A 15,000-nucleotide genomic window follows, 5' to 3' on the forward strand; every position below is an offset into this window, starting at 1 on the left:
GAGTATATCAGTCAATGTTTCATGCTTATGAAAATTGCTATTATAATTAATCGAAAATAATTTGATATAGTTTATTAGCTTCATTGCCTTAAAAGAAGAAATGAAAATTAATCATTCGACTGAAAATATTGAACGTTCTTAAATACATATATGTAACCTCATGAGTAGATGCACCTGCAAAAGGTTTAAGAGTATAAATTCTATAAATGTAATGTAGATAGATACGAATGTATTTTGATGTCAACACACTCACAAACACACATGCACACACACACACACACACACACACACACACACAAACACACACACACCTTCACACTACAATACACACATTTGCATGCACACTCGTGCACATACACATGCACACACAACACACGCACACAGACTCACATATACAAACACGCGCTCGCGTACACACAAACACACACACACACATGCACATGCACACGACATAAAAGATACCAGACAACCACCATTAAACTTTACATGCTAGAAACCACAGGTAAACGACATTATTTCTGAAGAAACTTTCCCGCCTACCAAAAGGCTTAAAGCATTACATTGGGAGATTGTGGATTTTTGCATGAGGCGAGACTATGAGTGGATGTTTGGAAAGTAGATTTTAGTGTTTCTGTAAGATAAAAAAGGAAGAAAATTATTAAAGTTTCGTGCTCCCTGTATTTGTATTTTTCTCCGTGGATATCAAAGAAATAGATTTGGAAAAAAGTAAAAATGAAGAAATTGGAATGGGGGGGGGGGGAGCAAATTAGAATGTTGAGAACGTGTTTTCTGGGCGGAATCCTAATCTCCCGTATCGAAAACATAGGAATCGGACGAAATTTAGGAAATATAGCGTGTATGTGTGGGAGTGTATGTGTGTGTGTGTGTGTGAAAGGAAGTTATTTTAAGGCATTTTTCGTTTGAAGGTGCAAAGTTGTCAAATCGATCAAATGGCCGATCATATGTGATCATATGTTTGTTTGTTAATTTCCGTACATTTAAAAAAAATTTCTGTATGATGTGTGTGTGTGTGCGGGTTTGTGTGCGTGTGCGTGAGAGATAGAGATTTTGAAGGCTACGAAATAATTGATAATTAGATGGGATGAATATGCTGGTTGGGGCATCGTTTCCCATTTAGTCTTTGCAATGTCATCCTCACTGAATGCGGCCGAGCATTATACTGATGGAAGAGTACCTTTCGCCTTGAAACCAAAGGTGGTCGCTTTTATTTTATCGCTGACTTAAATGAATGGCTGAACGACCAAATCTAAGCTTCAACAATTACGATGGGATTTATTCCCACCAGGGTTTGCAGGACGTCGTCGCCGAGCTCTGTAGATCTTCCAGGACGACGCTCGTCTTCGAAGCTGTAGTTTCTGACTCGGAATTTCTGGAACCGCAATTAAGACTGGCTTACGCTTATAGATCGATGCCCATATACTGCATTAATATTCATCGCACATTCCGTTTTGCTGTTGCCTTTAATGAACTCATAAAGCAAAATATACCGAATATGTTCCTTTGTCACTTCCATTATAGGTTTGAAAATATGACTGTTAAAATCGAACTGCTTTTTAACATGTTGATGGAGGTAGTTTATCTCGTCCCCTCCGACCTTGAATTCATGCAGTTGAAAAAAGAACCTTACTTAAGGGACGACCCAATATATATAGATAGATGATAATCAACTTTCTTTATTACTGTACACATTTGACTAATTCAGAAACATTAATTTCATCATTCACACATCGTCACTCCCATAATGCAAACCTTTGCAATTTTGGTTCAAATTGAAAGTGCGAGACTATTTTCACATTCTAATGAAACCTAGTCGTTGTAGATCAGTGTCTTTCAAATAACTAAATCTGATTTTTTTAGGTAGATAATATGTAAATGAAAATAACGTTTATTTCATAGCCGAAAGATTACTGAATCTTTTGATACCCCATACGTCAAAATCTGCAACTCAGTTTTAAAATTCATAAGGAACATACGCGTGCGCACACACACACACTCACACATACACACACACTCACACACACACGCACACGCACACGCACACACACAAACTGATAAAACCCTCTTTTATGTATATAGATATATAATTGAATACCAAGAGGGGAGTGGACATTTATTCGCGTACAAAACTTTGCATTAACACCTTATATAACAATGACAAACGTTTGTTTCTACTGCAGCTACTGCACATTGCTCTGTATGTAATTATGCATCATAATCGCTGCAATTTCATCGAGTGTTCATCACTCGTGAACTAAATCAAACAAGCTTCTTACGTTGGTATTCAGTTGAAGATGATACCGTTACTTTTTACATCGGATTGAATTCTGGTCATATAATCTTTTCTATTGATATTACGGTTGAATCGTGATTTTAAAATGTTTATATTACGATTACTTGTAACAGTTTCCATTTTAATGTATGGAGTACATTATTTAATTCCGAGGTATTTCACCTATTTTGGGTTTATACCCTCAATTAATACTATTGTTATTGTTGTTGTTGTTGTTGTTGTTGTTGTTATAATTATTATAATATTTATGTGTATTATTTGCATGAATTAATAATCAGAATCATTATTTTAACTAGTATAATTACTATAGACAGTAAGTTATGTCTCTTTAAATTATTTGAACGCATATTCTGTCGAGGGTGCACATCTCATAACCTGTTCCTGTCTAGTATTTTAAGAGTAAATTTAGAACTGAAAATTTGGTCCGTTTCTTCCAAACAATGTCCACATCTATTATCGCCTATTCTATGAGGTTTTGCTTTACCAATTGTTTCCCAACCATTCGAAAATTCTTTGTTACTATCTTTTGGTGCCCAAATTAGCTTACTAAGGCTAGTAATATTCATATTATTACTGCTTAATATAACATTATCTAGCTCCTATATATAAGTACTGCCAATTTACAGAGGTAACCTTACATCTGCATACGATATTTTTATACCCACATTAGGATTGAACGGACAGATCCTGTTCCTTGCACAATCGCATTTAATGCATCTACTACTTCTATTAATAATATCCACTTCACCTTCTCTAGTTGTGATTTTTATATTCTTGTGTCTATCTTCTAAGCAATTAGTCTTTTGTACAGAGACAACATTCTGTGTACTGCACTTTTTAGGATTCACGTCTTCTACTGCCAGGCTAATACGGAAGTTCACTAGGGTCTCTTCTATTTTATTGGTTGTCAAACCATATTTCCTATTCTGATACGTTGCTGTGTTACTTATGATTTGTTCGCACATGCTGCCATTATTGCTATATATTGATCTATAATTATAATTCTGGTTACTATTACTGCTATTGTTTATATGGAAACTGTTAAATTTACTAACATTGTGTGCTGCTACATCTTGGGCTAGATGTTTGCTATTAGCAAAAGCTTGGATTATATCTATATTTTTTCAAATTCTATAGTATCTACTGTCATTTGGAAAACGTTTAGTCAATACCGAATAAAACAATTTTGGTATATTGGAAATTGTTTGTTTTCCGAAGGACATTATATACTATTCAATATTGTTAGAGGTATCTATGTTATTGAGGTATGCATTTCTATTTCTACCTAAGCTTTTTGTAAAGGCGTGTAGCCTACTTAGCTGGTTCTTATTACATCATTGGGCTTGTCTGCTTTTATATTTGACATTATATTTGTCAGATTTTTGTATAGGATTATTTAGAGCTTTATGTTTTGGTTACCTCCCCTATCAGAATGGGACCTCTTATGAGATCTATTCATACCTAAGCCACTTTGCACTTTATATGGCACAAGTTTATGTAAATGTGTACTCTTTTTGTTTGTAGGCACTTTATTGCTTGTAGATACTCTAGCTTTTGGAGGTACTCTATCTGTTGGAGGTAATCTATTCTAACTGCACAGACTAACTTTTCCTACAGTCTGTTGCTTTTGGTTAGTGAAATTCTTCATATTTTGCATACTATTTTGATTATTGTCAGGGTGGGCCATGACATATTTCTATTATTACTACCGATAAAGAAGTTTAACTGTTCCATATATCTAGCTTTCTCTAATGCTAAATTATAAAAGTCTTCCTTTAGTTTAAATACTTCATCCTTCGCTCAAATGTTTGTAATGTGGATTGATATATTTTCTACTGTAGATCAGGTAATACATTTTGGGTGATTACTAATTTTATGAATGTATCTAAGGCTCGTATTATATTTATGATATAACCTGTTAGTTTAGATCTTTACTTAGATCTAAACCAACACCAAGAACTGAGTTATGTTCCTCTTCTGTTGATATTGAAAGTCATATGTTTTGAAACAACTTTTAAAAAATGTTCCTATATTTATCTGTGTCCCGGTTTGAGGAGGTTAAACAGGGTAAGAGTGCACCATCTCTGTATAGACGGCCTCCTTTTTTCGGGGAGTTACAGACAGAATATAATGTGAATCACTAATAAGTATGTTATATGTGCAGAGTCTGTCGATCCCATAGTTACGTCAAACATTTCTGTTGTATCCTTTCTCACACAATACTTTACCTTAAATTTCATAATTGATTTCCTAGCCGCTAACATAACGTCTACCTCTACTCTAATGAGACCTGAGTTTTTCACAGTAGGCATGAGCGCTTTATTTAAGACGATAGGATTAATCGAAGCATACTAGTTATGTCTATATGCAGTAATCCTTTTATATATTAATCTGAGATTTTAGTAAACCAGTCAGTTACCACATATGGACTAGACAATATTTGAATCTTAATAACATTCCTAAGTATAGGCATGTACTTATCTATGATATACTACCAAAGTCCGATTGGAGGGGCAATGCATCTAACAGTAAGGTTAGTGTAAAAGTTAGGTTTATGGTACTTAAGATTAATTTTAGGGGTTTTAGGCTCATAAGGTTTAGTTTTATCTGCTAAATTATGTTTTTCCACGTAAACTTTAACTTGCAGGTTAAGTTGTGCAAACTTGTTAGGATTCGTGACTATATAACTTTTAGATATTTCTTTTTGAGTAGTGTATAATATTGGTATTGGGATAAATGGTACAAGTTACACGTTTTATCCGCATGCAATAAAATTCTTCCTTTTTCCTTAAGCTCCTTAGTTAGGGAGTGTAGTTTTTCATGGTGTTGATTTGTTCTTAGTCTTAGCGGGAGTTTCCGGAAGTTAATATTCCTAACAATATTCCATAGTTCATCTTCGAATGCAGCTAGGTATACGTATGGTGCTGCGCATTTCCTCGTGTTAAAGTTCGATGCATCTGTTGTTAGAGTCTTCCTCTTTTTTGTCCCGCCATCTCAATCTGTGTGTGAAAGGATTGGTTTTGTATATAAGGTCTTTAATACATAGGTATAGGAATATCCTTAAGGAACGTGTCGATATTATGTACAGATGAATGTGTATCTATAATAATAATTCCATTGGGGAATAGAATCCTGGGGTTTACAGTACTAAATTCATGCATTATTATTGGATATGAAGCAAATGTGTATTCTGGAGATTTTGTTTACCAAATAAATGTCTAAAAAATCCACAAATATCTATAAGGTATTTTACTGACAAATAAAGTGTGGAGTGAGCAAGACACTTTACATGTATGTCTATCTATCTATCTATCTATCTATCTATCAGTCTCTCTCTCTCTCTCTCTCTATATATATATATATATATATATATATATATATATATATATATATATATATATATATATATATATATATATATATATATATATATATATATATATATATATATATATATATATCCATCTACTTATATGTATGTATATACATACATACATACATATATGTATATATACATACAAGCCTCTCTTTCTCACACACACACACACACACACACACACTCACACACACACACACACAGACATGTATATATATATATATATTCTTTTACTATTGTATATTATATGGAGTGTTGACTATATTCGTTAAAAATTTCGGACTTGGAATTTTTATAAAGTATTCTTTGCCTTTCGTAGTTGTACCTTTAGTATCATTTACTTTTATAAAATGGGAATATTTTTAAATTTCCATTTGCACATATATCTATATATTCACTGCATGGCATATTCAAAGGATATGAATCTCTAATTTATGCACATTTACATAACTGATCAGTTTTCTTCCTGCAGATCCAATTTAGGTTTCATGGAATTGTGGGCATGTGATATGAGATTTTCTATTTTACAATTCATGTTTGCATTCATTTTTAATTCCCTTTGCATTATTAGGTCTTTTGGTTGTCCCTTGCTCAATTAATTTACATGTCCCACAACGAGGTCTCCACAGTTGGTTACTTACATTGTTTCTTTTTCAAATGTGAATCACTGCTTTGTTATGATTCTTTTGAGGTTAGGTTGTTGTCTTCGACTGATGATAGTGTGTGATTTTTTTTTTATTATTCATTGGAAATTTGCTGATTGACGTAGAATTGGGAAGTGTTGTTTAGCTGAGTGCAGGATGTTGTGGATTCTAGGATTGTGGGTGACTACAAATGGAATATTTGTATTTGTATTTCTATTTTCCCACCTAGTATGAGAGTTTCTCCGTAAGGTAGGAATTGGAACTTCTTTTGCTTTTATTATGGCATGTTGAAATAACTTGTTGGGATATGTTTGTTTCTGAAGTGATATATTAAGTTCTGCCAGTTGTTCCTCTCGTCTAACAGTATATGTGACTATTGAGCATATGCGCTTTACCATATCAGATGCTATGTTCTTTTTGTATGGAAAAGTTGGCAAGATCTAAAGTCTAAATTTTGTTGTGTGTATGTGTTCTTGTAGTAACTGTCTCATTTTCTTTAATTATCAGGATGTCCAGAAAGGTGAGTTTCTTTTCATTCATTTCCATAATGAATTGTATTCAGACATGAATGCTATATATCAATTTAAGAAATCTTGTAAGGTCCTCCTTACTTCCATTCCAAAATATGAAGCAGTCATCTAAGAAACTTTTCCAGTTTCCTATAATATAGTCTTGGCGGTTGTAGTCAAAAGTAGTTTTGGATAGGGTGTAGAATGTTTGTTCCGGGTATCCCATTACTATTGTGGGAAATGTTGGTGTGACTTTCGTCCCCATTGCAGTGCCTCGTATTTGTAGATAACGTTGATTATCAAAGAAGTTGTATTTGTTTTCCAGTACTATCTGTAAACCTTCGTGTTAAATTCTTTTGAGAATCTCTCCTGAATTATTTAAAGATGTTTGTTTATCCAGAATTCTACTGCTCCTGCTCCATATATATGGGGCATATTTGCGTAGAGACGAGCTATGTCAAAGCTAACTAGTACTATTTCCTTATCTACCCGTTCTGGGATATGGTTTAAGACGTCCATGTCATCTATTATAAAACTGGGAACTTTTCTGCATAAAGGTTTTAAAATTCTGTCCAGCAAGTTGCTTAATCTTTGAGTGCTGGATGCTGATCCTGCAACAATCAGACGCAATCAGATCAGTTGGTTTGGGAATCTTTATATATGGAGTATGGAGGTCTTTTAAGCTGTTGTTGATTTTTTTAGATTTATGGATTTTAGGAAGTCCATAAAAAATTATTTGTTTTCACTTCAAAATTACTGAGGTAATCCCACTCCATTTTTGTGTTAAATTATCCTTGAATCTGTTGGTAAATTTGCCAATTGTACTCATAGTTCGTTTATCAGCATTACTATCTACTTTTTTCTGTAGAATTACTGCTCATTGAATTGTTCTATGGCCATTTCCTTGCAATGGGTCTTGCCCATTATTACAATAGCTCTTCATTTATCAGCTTCTTTAATGACTGTAGATGAGTCTACTAATAGACATTGTAATGTTTTTCGTTCCTCATCTGTAATATTTTGTTTTACAGGGTTTGCTGGAATGTTTGAGCTAGCAGACCTTTTTAGGCATAGTATATATTCCTCCAGTTTTTTTGTTTAGTTTATCGGAGGATTAAAACATGTTCTGCTGTGCACAAGCGATGGATCATTGTTGTGCTTGTTTTCAAAGACATCCCGTAAGCGAAGTTTTCTGCAAAACTCCTCGGTATCTTTTTAAGGTCTGTTGTATTGGACTTAGGATATGGTGTGAATTTATACCATATTGCAGAATTTTTATTTCCCTTTCCATAAGATGTTAATTATTTTTGGTTCAGTTGGTCCAATATTTTCTCGAATCTTTGCATCATTAATGTATTTTTTACGTGTTTTGTTTGGAGATGTACTTCCCTAAAAAATGGAGTAAGTCATTGGAACCATGTCTCTCAGACAGTCCCTTATGTTGGAAGTGATTTGTCCAGTTGTTATACCATTTATCGTGATATTTTAGTTTGTTTTTAGAAGTGTTGTTTTAAAAAAGGGAGTGAGTCATTGGTGCTAAGTCTCTCAGCCATTCCATTATGGTGGGAGGGATTTTCCCAGTTGTTATATACCATCTATTTGTTATTTTCGTCTGTCTTTAGTATTGTTATGTTTTAAGAAGCTTGTTTTCCATTGTTGGACGGGGTTATGTTTCTTTTGTTGTTATTGTAAACAAAGTTTGTCCTTTCATGAATCTGTATTTTATTATTAGTTTTCATTAATTCTGATCCGTAATTGTGTTCGTAGTTTTGCATCATCGAGTTTTCGAATCAAGTATTTTATTCGATTTTGCTTTTTGCATCTCTTTGCCTTTTTTTTTTTTTGCATAAATCTAGTAGTTTTTTGCGTAATCCAGAAGTTTTTCTTGTTGGTTTGTTCGGAGCTTTCTTTTTGCTTTAAGTTGTCACATTTCACAAATTGCTCTCCAAAGCGAGACTTGCGAAGATTTAGAATGTTGATATTTGCTTTGAATCTTTGGTGTACAAAATTTATTCTGATGCTCGTTTGTTCATTTTGTTCTGATGTGATATTCTTGGGACGGAATTTTCGTAGGAAGATCACTTGTTCTCGGTTATCTCTAGTGCGAATGTGTGTTTTTTAATTTTTCGTTTCTAATTGCTTTCCAGTTCGCTTGTTTTGTTTGATTTAATAAATTGTATTATACTTTTTTCATCTGGTTCCTTTTATTAATGCTTCATTCTCCAATTGAATTTCAGTTCATTCATTAAAGATACCTTATCTATTAGAATGTTCAGTTGTTGGTAAGGTAATTCAATTTGTATTTGAATTTCAGTGGTGTGTTTTAATGTTAGCGAGTTTCTACTTTTTCTTTGTAAATACGAGTCTGTTGGTCCATTTTCAGAAGGACTGACGTGAATCATGTTTGTGAGGATTGTAAGTTTGTTCCAGATTTCTTCCAAAATTCAGTAATGAGCTTAAATTTGTCGTTGATTTCGAACTTTTCAGTGCTATCCTGATCGTGTAAAAGTTATTTAAATATTTGAAAGACCTTAAAGATTGCTTTATACAATTTTTGATGTGTAGAGGTGATTTTTTGTTTTAAAAAATTCCTTTTTAAAAAAATGTTATGAGGACGTTATTAACCTTTTTGGAAAGGGTTTTTTCTAGTGCGTGGACGCTTTTGTTAAAGCTTTTCAATCACATGTACACCTAAAGAGGAAGATACCATTGCGGTAGTGGTAGTAGTATAATATATAATATATATAATCATATATATATATATATATATATATATACACACACATATACATATATAATACTATATCATATATATATATATATATATATATATATATATATATATATATATATCTTACATATGTTACATATATACATTACGTACTTATGTATATGGATGTATATATGAAAGAGTAGGTTTACATAAGTGTGTAAATATATGAAAGTGTTTAATACATTTGTTTGTTATGCATGCGAACAATATGTATATTTAAGTTATTGATGTATCAATAATATTAATTTTCCACTGGACTTTCTTATCCTTTCTATTTCTGCAGGTGATAGGCCACCTCTAGATGGCTATTTACGGATTGAGCAGATGCAAAGGGTTTCCATTATTGCCTATGGAATATTTTCTTCATTGGCAGCCTTGGGAATAGTTATGGCATGTATGTTCCTGGCATTTAATATTAAATTCCGGAAACATAGGTAAGTCCTAACAATATTCAAAATCATTATGACTCACGCATGCGTGATTTAGTACATAAATCTCACATCAGTTTTATTGATCTCTCCTATATGATACATGTAAGTATGAATGTACCAATGTATGTCTAAATCCATTGCTGTTTTCATATAAAATATGTCTGAATGTACGAATCCATTTATTGTGCAATTTATAAACAAAACTGATTTTTTTAACGCAAGAAAATATTTTTATTCTTCAAGTTGAGACAACTTAAAACTTGTAACATCTCCTGAATACAGTAGCATTTAAATATCGACTTTCTGGTAGATTCAAATTTCGTGCTTGCTGTAGGGACTCGTTTAATGTCGGGCTGTTCAGATATCGCGTTATATTAGAAATACATTATTGTCTGATGTAGCTCTACATGTATGCGCACACACAGACACATATACACACACACACACATACATACACATGTATAAATAATGCATTATACTAGCTGAAACACTGTCCTTCGAGATATTTTGTTGTCGCTATTTAATGTTCATTTCATCCTCAAAATAATTTGTGTAATTGTTCTAATATGGAACATCTAATTTTTCTTTGTATTCCTTGTTCGTCGAATGGGACTCATCCTTACAGTCAAAAGATCTAAGGGATAAGTACGAAAGTGTACTCCATCAGGAAATTCTCTCTTCATATCGTTCTGGAAAATAAACTCTTTCTGTAAAAACATCCCAGAAATACTTTTCAGATGGTGTAGACTACGATTATATCAGAATTCTATGTGATAGAAGTTAGTGGAGAAAGAATGCTGTTTCGGATATTTCACACGCTTTGAATATGCTTCCTGCTAACTTTCAGTGAAGAGTTCTTTTTGATGAAATTTTCTACAAATACTTTTCATTTATAATCCAATTATGGTGAAAAACTATTCTCTTGACATTCACGTGATCTTTGCTATTTCTCGCATTCGAAACGACCATGTAGGGTATACAGCTACATTTGAGTTTCTTGCAAAAATATAGAGGGAAAGATTAAAACTGCGATAAAATATTAGTTGTTAATTTTTGCAAACGACCAGCAAATTCGGGGAAGTTGTAAGTTGATAACAACGCTTCTAGTATTTATTTGGTACCTATTTCATCGGACCTGAGAAGATGAGAGGTCAAGTCCACGTCGGTGCAATTAGAATTCCGAAAGCAAAGATAGAATAAACGCCGATAAGTATTTTGCCGGTCATGTTAACGATCCTGCCAACTCGTTAATTAAACTACCACAAAATATTAAATGGAGTATAAATTCAATAATTAGTGATACCATGGTACTCACTTTTCTACAAAAATTTCTTCCATAGAACTTTGGGTTAAGAGCGGAAGTGATCTAAAATTTAATGCTTTCTTCAACATAATTGTTTATCTGGATTATCAAAACCCATAACAAAACTAAATCCAGGTGCCTAAAGTATAGCTCCAAACAAACTAATATTTTTACATTCAAAAGCCATTAATCGTAGTCTACACAGTCAAGAAGTTGCTTCTTGAAAATGCTATCAATGATACCCATTTTAAATAATTAAAGAAGTTTGGAAACCACACTTTGATGAGAAAGAATATTAAAATTTCAATTTATTGGTTCAGGAATGTCTGTGTGGTGAGAAGGTTGCTTCCTTCCCAAAAGGTTCTGGGTTTAATTCCACTGCGGGACTCACTGGACCTATATCTCCTACTATAGCTTCAGTTTAACCGAAACCTTGTGAGTCAATTTGGTAAATGGAAACTAGAAGGAACTAGTGAAATATATATATATATAAGTATATACATCTACATGTGTATGTATGTGTGTTAGTGTATGCGTCTGTGTGTACGTGTGTATGTACGTGTGTGTGTGTGCGTGTGCCTTTGGGTTTATGTTTTACCGCCATCACCATTTGAGAACCGTTATTGGAGTGTTTACGTTCCTGTAAAGTTGAATGTGTGCGTAAGGTATGTGTGCATTCCTGTGCGTGTGCGTGTGTGCGTGTGTGTATGAGTGTGTGTGCCTGTAGGTGTGTATATGTGTGTGCGTGCGTGTACGTGTGTCTGCGCATGTATGTGTGTGTTGCGTGTGTGTGCATGTACGTGCGTGTTGTGTGTGTGGTGTGTGTCGTGTGTGTTGGAGGTATATGTGAGGTATATGTGTGCGCGTGCGTGTATGTGAGCGTGTGTGCGTGTGTATGATCATGTGTGCGTGGAGTTGTGTGTTTGGGCAATATATGCTTTCCTGTGTGCGTGAGTGCGTATGCGCATGTATGCGCATATGTGTGAGGTGTGTGTGGGAGGTATATGTGAGGTATATGTCCGGGATCTAGAGCAAGGGATAGATCTGGGTGGGGCTTGGAGGGAAGAGGGGAAAGTGTTACGGACCATTAGAATACGTAGGTTACGGGCGCGTTTAAAGGAGAGTAAGGGCGGGCTATGGAAAATGGGGTGGGTGGCGGGATCTAGCTGTAGATGACGGAAGGCCCGTAGAATTCTCCGATTAAGGGGTAGGGTGGAGGGGTGGAAAAGGAGGGGAAAGACAGTGCAGTTAGGAGATCGATGCGGGGAAGGAGAGAAGGTGGTGGTGCGATCGATTAGACGAGCGCGGGCAAGGGCTGTTTGGATAAGTGTGGATGGGTATCCACGATGCATCTATAAACGGGCATGGTACTGGAACTGGGTCTCGAAATCCAGGTCCCGGCTCCACAAGCGTCGGAGGGAGTAGGGGATGGCCGTTTGGTGTGGGAGGGATGGGAGGAGGAAAAGTTTAAGTAGAGGTGGGAATCTGTGAGTTTGAAGAAGTCGGAGGTAGTGAAAGAGTGGGACGGGAGGCCAATAGTGAGAGATATCTAGGAAGTTTACTAAGGTGTTAGAGATGGTAGATGCAAATTGGAGAGAAAGGTGAAAGTTAGAGAGGAAAGGATGATGTGACAGATTTTTTCGCGGAAGAGGGAGGTGGCACCTATACAGTCGTCTATTCAGCGGCCGTATAGGTCTGGGGTCGGTCCGGAGAATTGGGAGAATACTTGGGCCTCAATGCGACCAACAAATAGGTTCGTAAAATTGGGGCTCATTCTCGTTACCATACCGATCCCAGACAGAACTGTTGGTAGATCTCCCAAGCGAACGTAAAGCAGTTGAGGGTGAGGACGAGCTCTGCCAGACAGAGAAGGATGGAGATGCTGGGTGTGGGGCCCTGTCGACGGTCGAGATAGTATTGTATGGCTAAGAGACCGTTGGTGTGGGGAATCACCGTGTATAGGGATTTAGTTTTGAGTATGTGTGTATGTGTATGTTTTTATATACACACATGTATATATATATATATACACATACACACACATACATGCATATATGTGTGTGTGTGTGTGTGTGTGTGTGTATGCGTGTATGTGTTTTTACGAGGGTGTATGTCTCTGTAAGTGGTGTGTTTTTGAAAACGTATGTGACGTTTTACAGTATTCTGAAGATATTTGTTTCTTCTGCTTTATATACCTGACATTTCTTAGCCTTGTCGTTATATGGCCTCTTTCTGATATATTGATAAGTGAACTGCAACTTGCTGGCCAACCGCCTTTGGAAACTAAAGAATCATAACGGAGTTTATGACATGAAACACAATTTGGCTGTACAGATCACGCCATCTACCATACGGTCAAAATGTGTCAGCGTTGAAGGGCAAAACAAACATATTCTATAAATCGAAAACTAGCAACGACTAAGACAACCGACTATCCTGTGAGGCATTATGGATGAATCATGATAGATATTATTACATTCTCTATTTAGATTTGAAGAGGAAAAGAAGCTTAGTTCACGGGTTAATGGCAAATGTCACTTGACGGATTCCTTTTTTAAATGCGTTAACCATGTCCAGCCCGATATATCTTCGTAAATGTTTTCCTATTTCAGTATTAAATGGTATATTTCTCCCTGCGAGTTGACGAGAATGGACCATATTCTCATTCGAGGTTATGCTGACGCTTTTTGTCAGGGAGATAGAACATATTTGGTAGTTATTTCAATGCTGTTTAATAAAACAGCTTTATGTTTTCTTGAAGAAGAGCCTTAGAAAAAGTTCAATGGATCAGATGAATAGAAGATAATAAAGGAAAATGACATTAAATACGAATATTTTCATCCGAGTTCAAATACTATAATGTAATATTGAATTTTTTTAATTAAATATATATATATATATATATATATATGTATAAATATATGTATATGCATATGTATATATATATATATATATATATATATATATATATATATATATATATATATATATATATATACATATATATACACACATATATTTGTGTGTGTACGTATGTATTTGAAAATGTACTTACTTTAGCATTTAAATTTAGTTGGGTTATTGTTATAATAGAATTTTATAAATGCAATAGCAATTGGATGATATTATTCGTAACTAATTAATCATTGCTAATTACTATTTCATACTAAATTATTTAGCAAACTGAAGTCATTGCATCATTCTTTAACAAAGATTAGAATGTCTAAGAATTGTAATACACTTATTCCGATGAAGTTTCCAATCAATGGGAAGGCTGTGACTGATGTTCCTTTCAGAAATTCTTTAACACTCATGAGTCTGCTTGAAGTGGTACAGTGCAGGTCATATTCGGCAACTACAATATTATCGCGTTTTAATTTATAAAATAGCTGAAATATCTAGTGAAAGATATGGTGACACAAATGTCAGTGATAACTGCATTTTTGCTTCATTTAGGTGGAAATCACTCATGAGAAATAAAATTTGCATGTCTGATTTCAAGTGTAACGTATCTCTTGCACTCTAATAAATTCTCAGCTCTAGAAATATATTTTGAGATTCACCAGGAAAATTTCAGCTGACAGCTTAAAAGACTTTCACACTAAATCCATCTACATATCAGTGAAATCAGTAAAATATAGGTTGAATAAATT

At 34.5% G+C, this 15,000-nt stretch overlaps 1 protein-coding gene across 2 annotated transcripts in view; it reads left to right on the forward strand.

Annotated features, from left to right (window-relative positions):
- LOC106873978 (gamma-aminobutyric acid type B receptor subunit 2) overlaps positions 1-15,000 on the forward strand; it is a 1,140,241-nt gene that overhangs the window by 802,056 nt on the left and 323,185 nt on the right. For both annotated transcript variants that reach the window (XM_089355293.1, XM_089355294.1), the window contains exon 10: positions 9,897-10,047. In XM_089355293.1, the coding sequence (XP_089211419.1) occupies positions 9,897-10,047 (151 nt within the window). The remainder of the gene's footprint in view (positions 1-9,896; positions 10,048-15,000) is intronic.

This window comes from Octopus bimaculoides, chromosome 7, assembly GCF_046866305.1.
Source record: "Octopus bimaculoides isolate indiv1 chromosome 7, ASM4686630v1, whole genome shotgun sequence".
Lineage (NCBI taxonomy): Eukaryota > Metazoa > Mollusca > Cephalopoda > Octopoda > Octopodidae > Octopus > Octopus bimaculoides.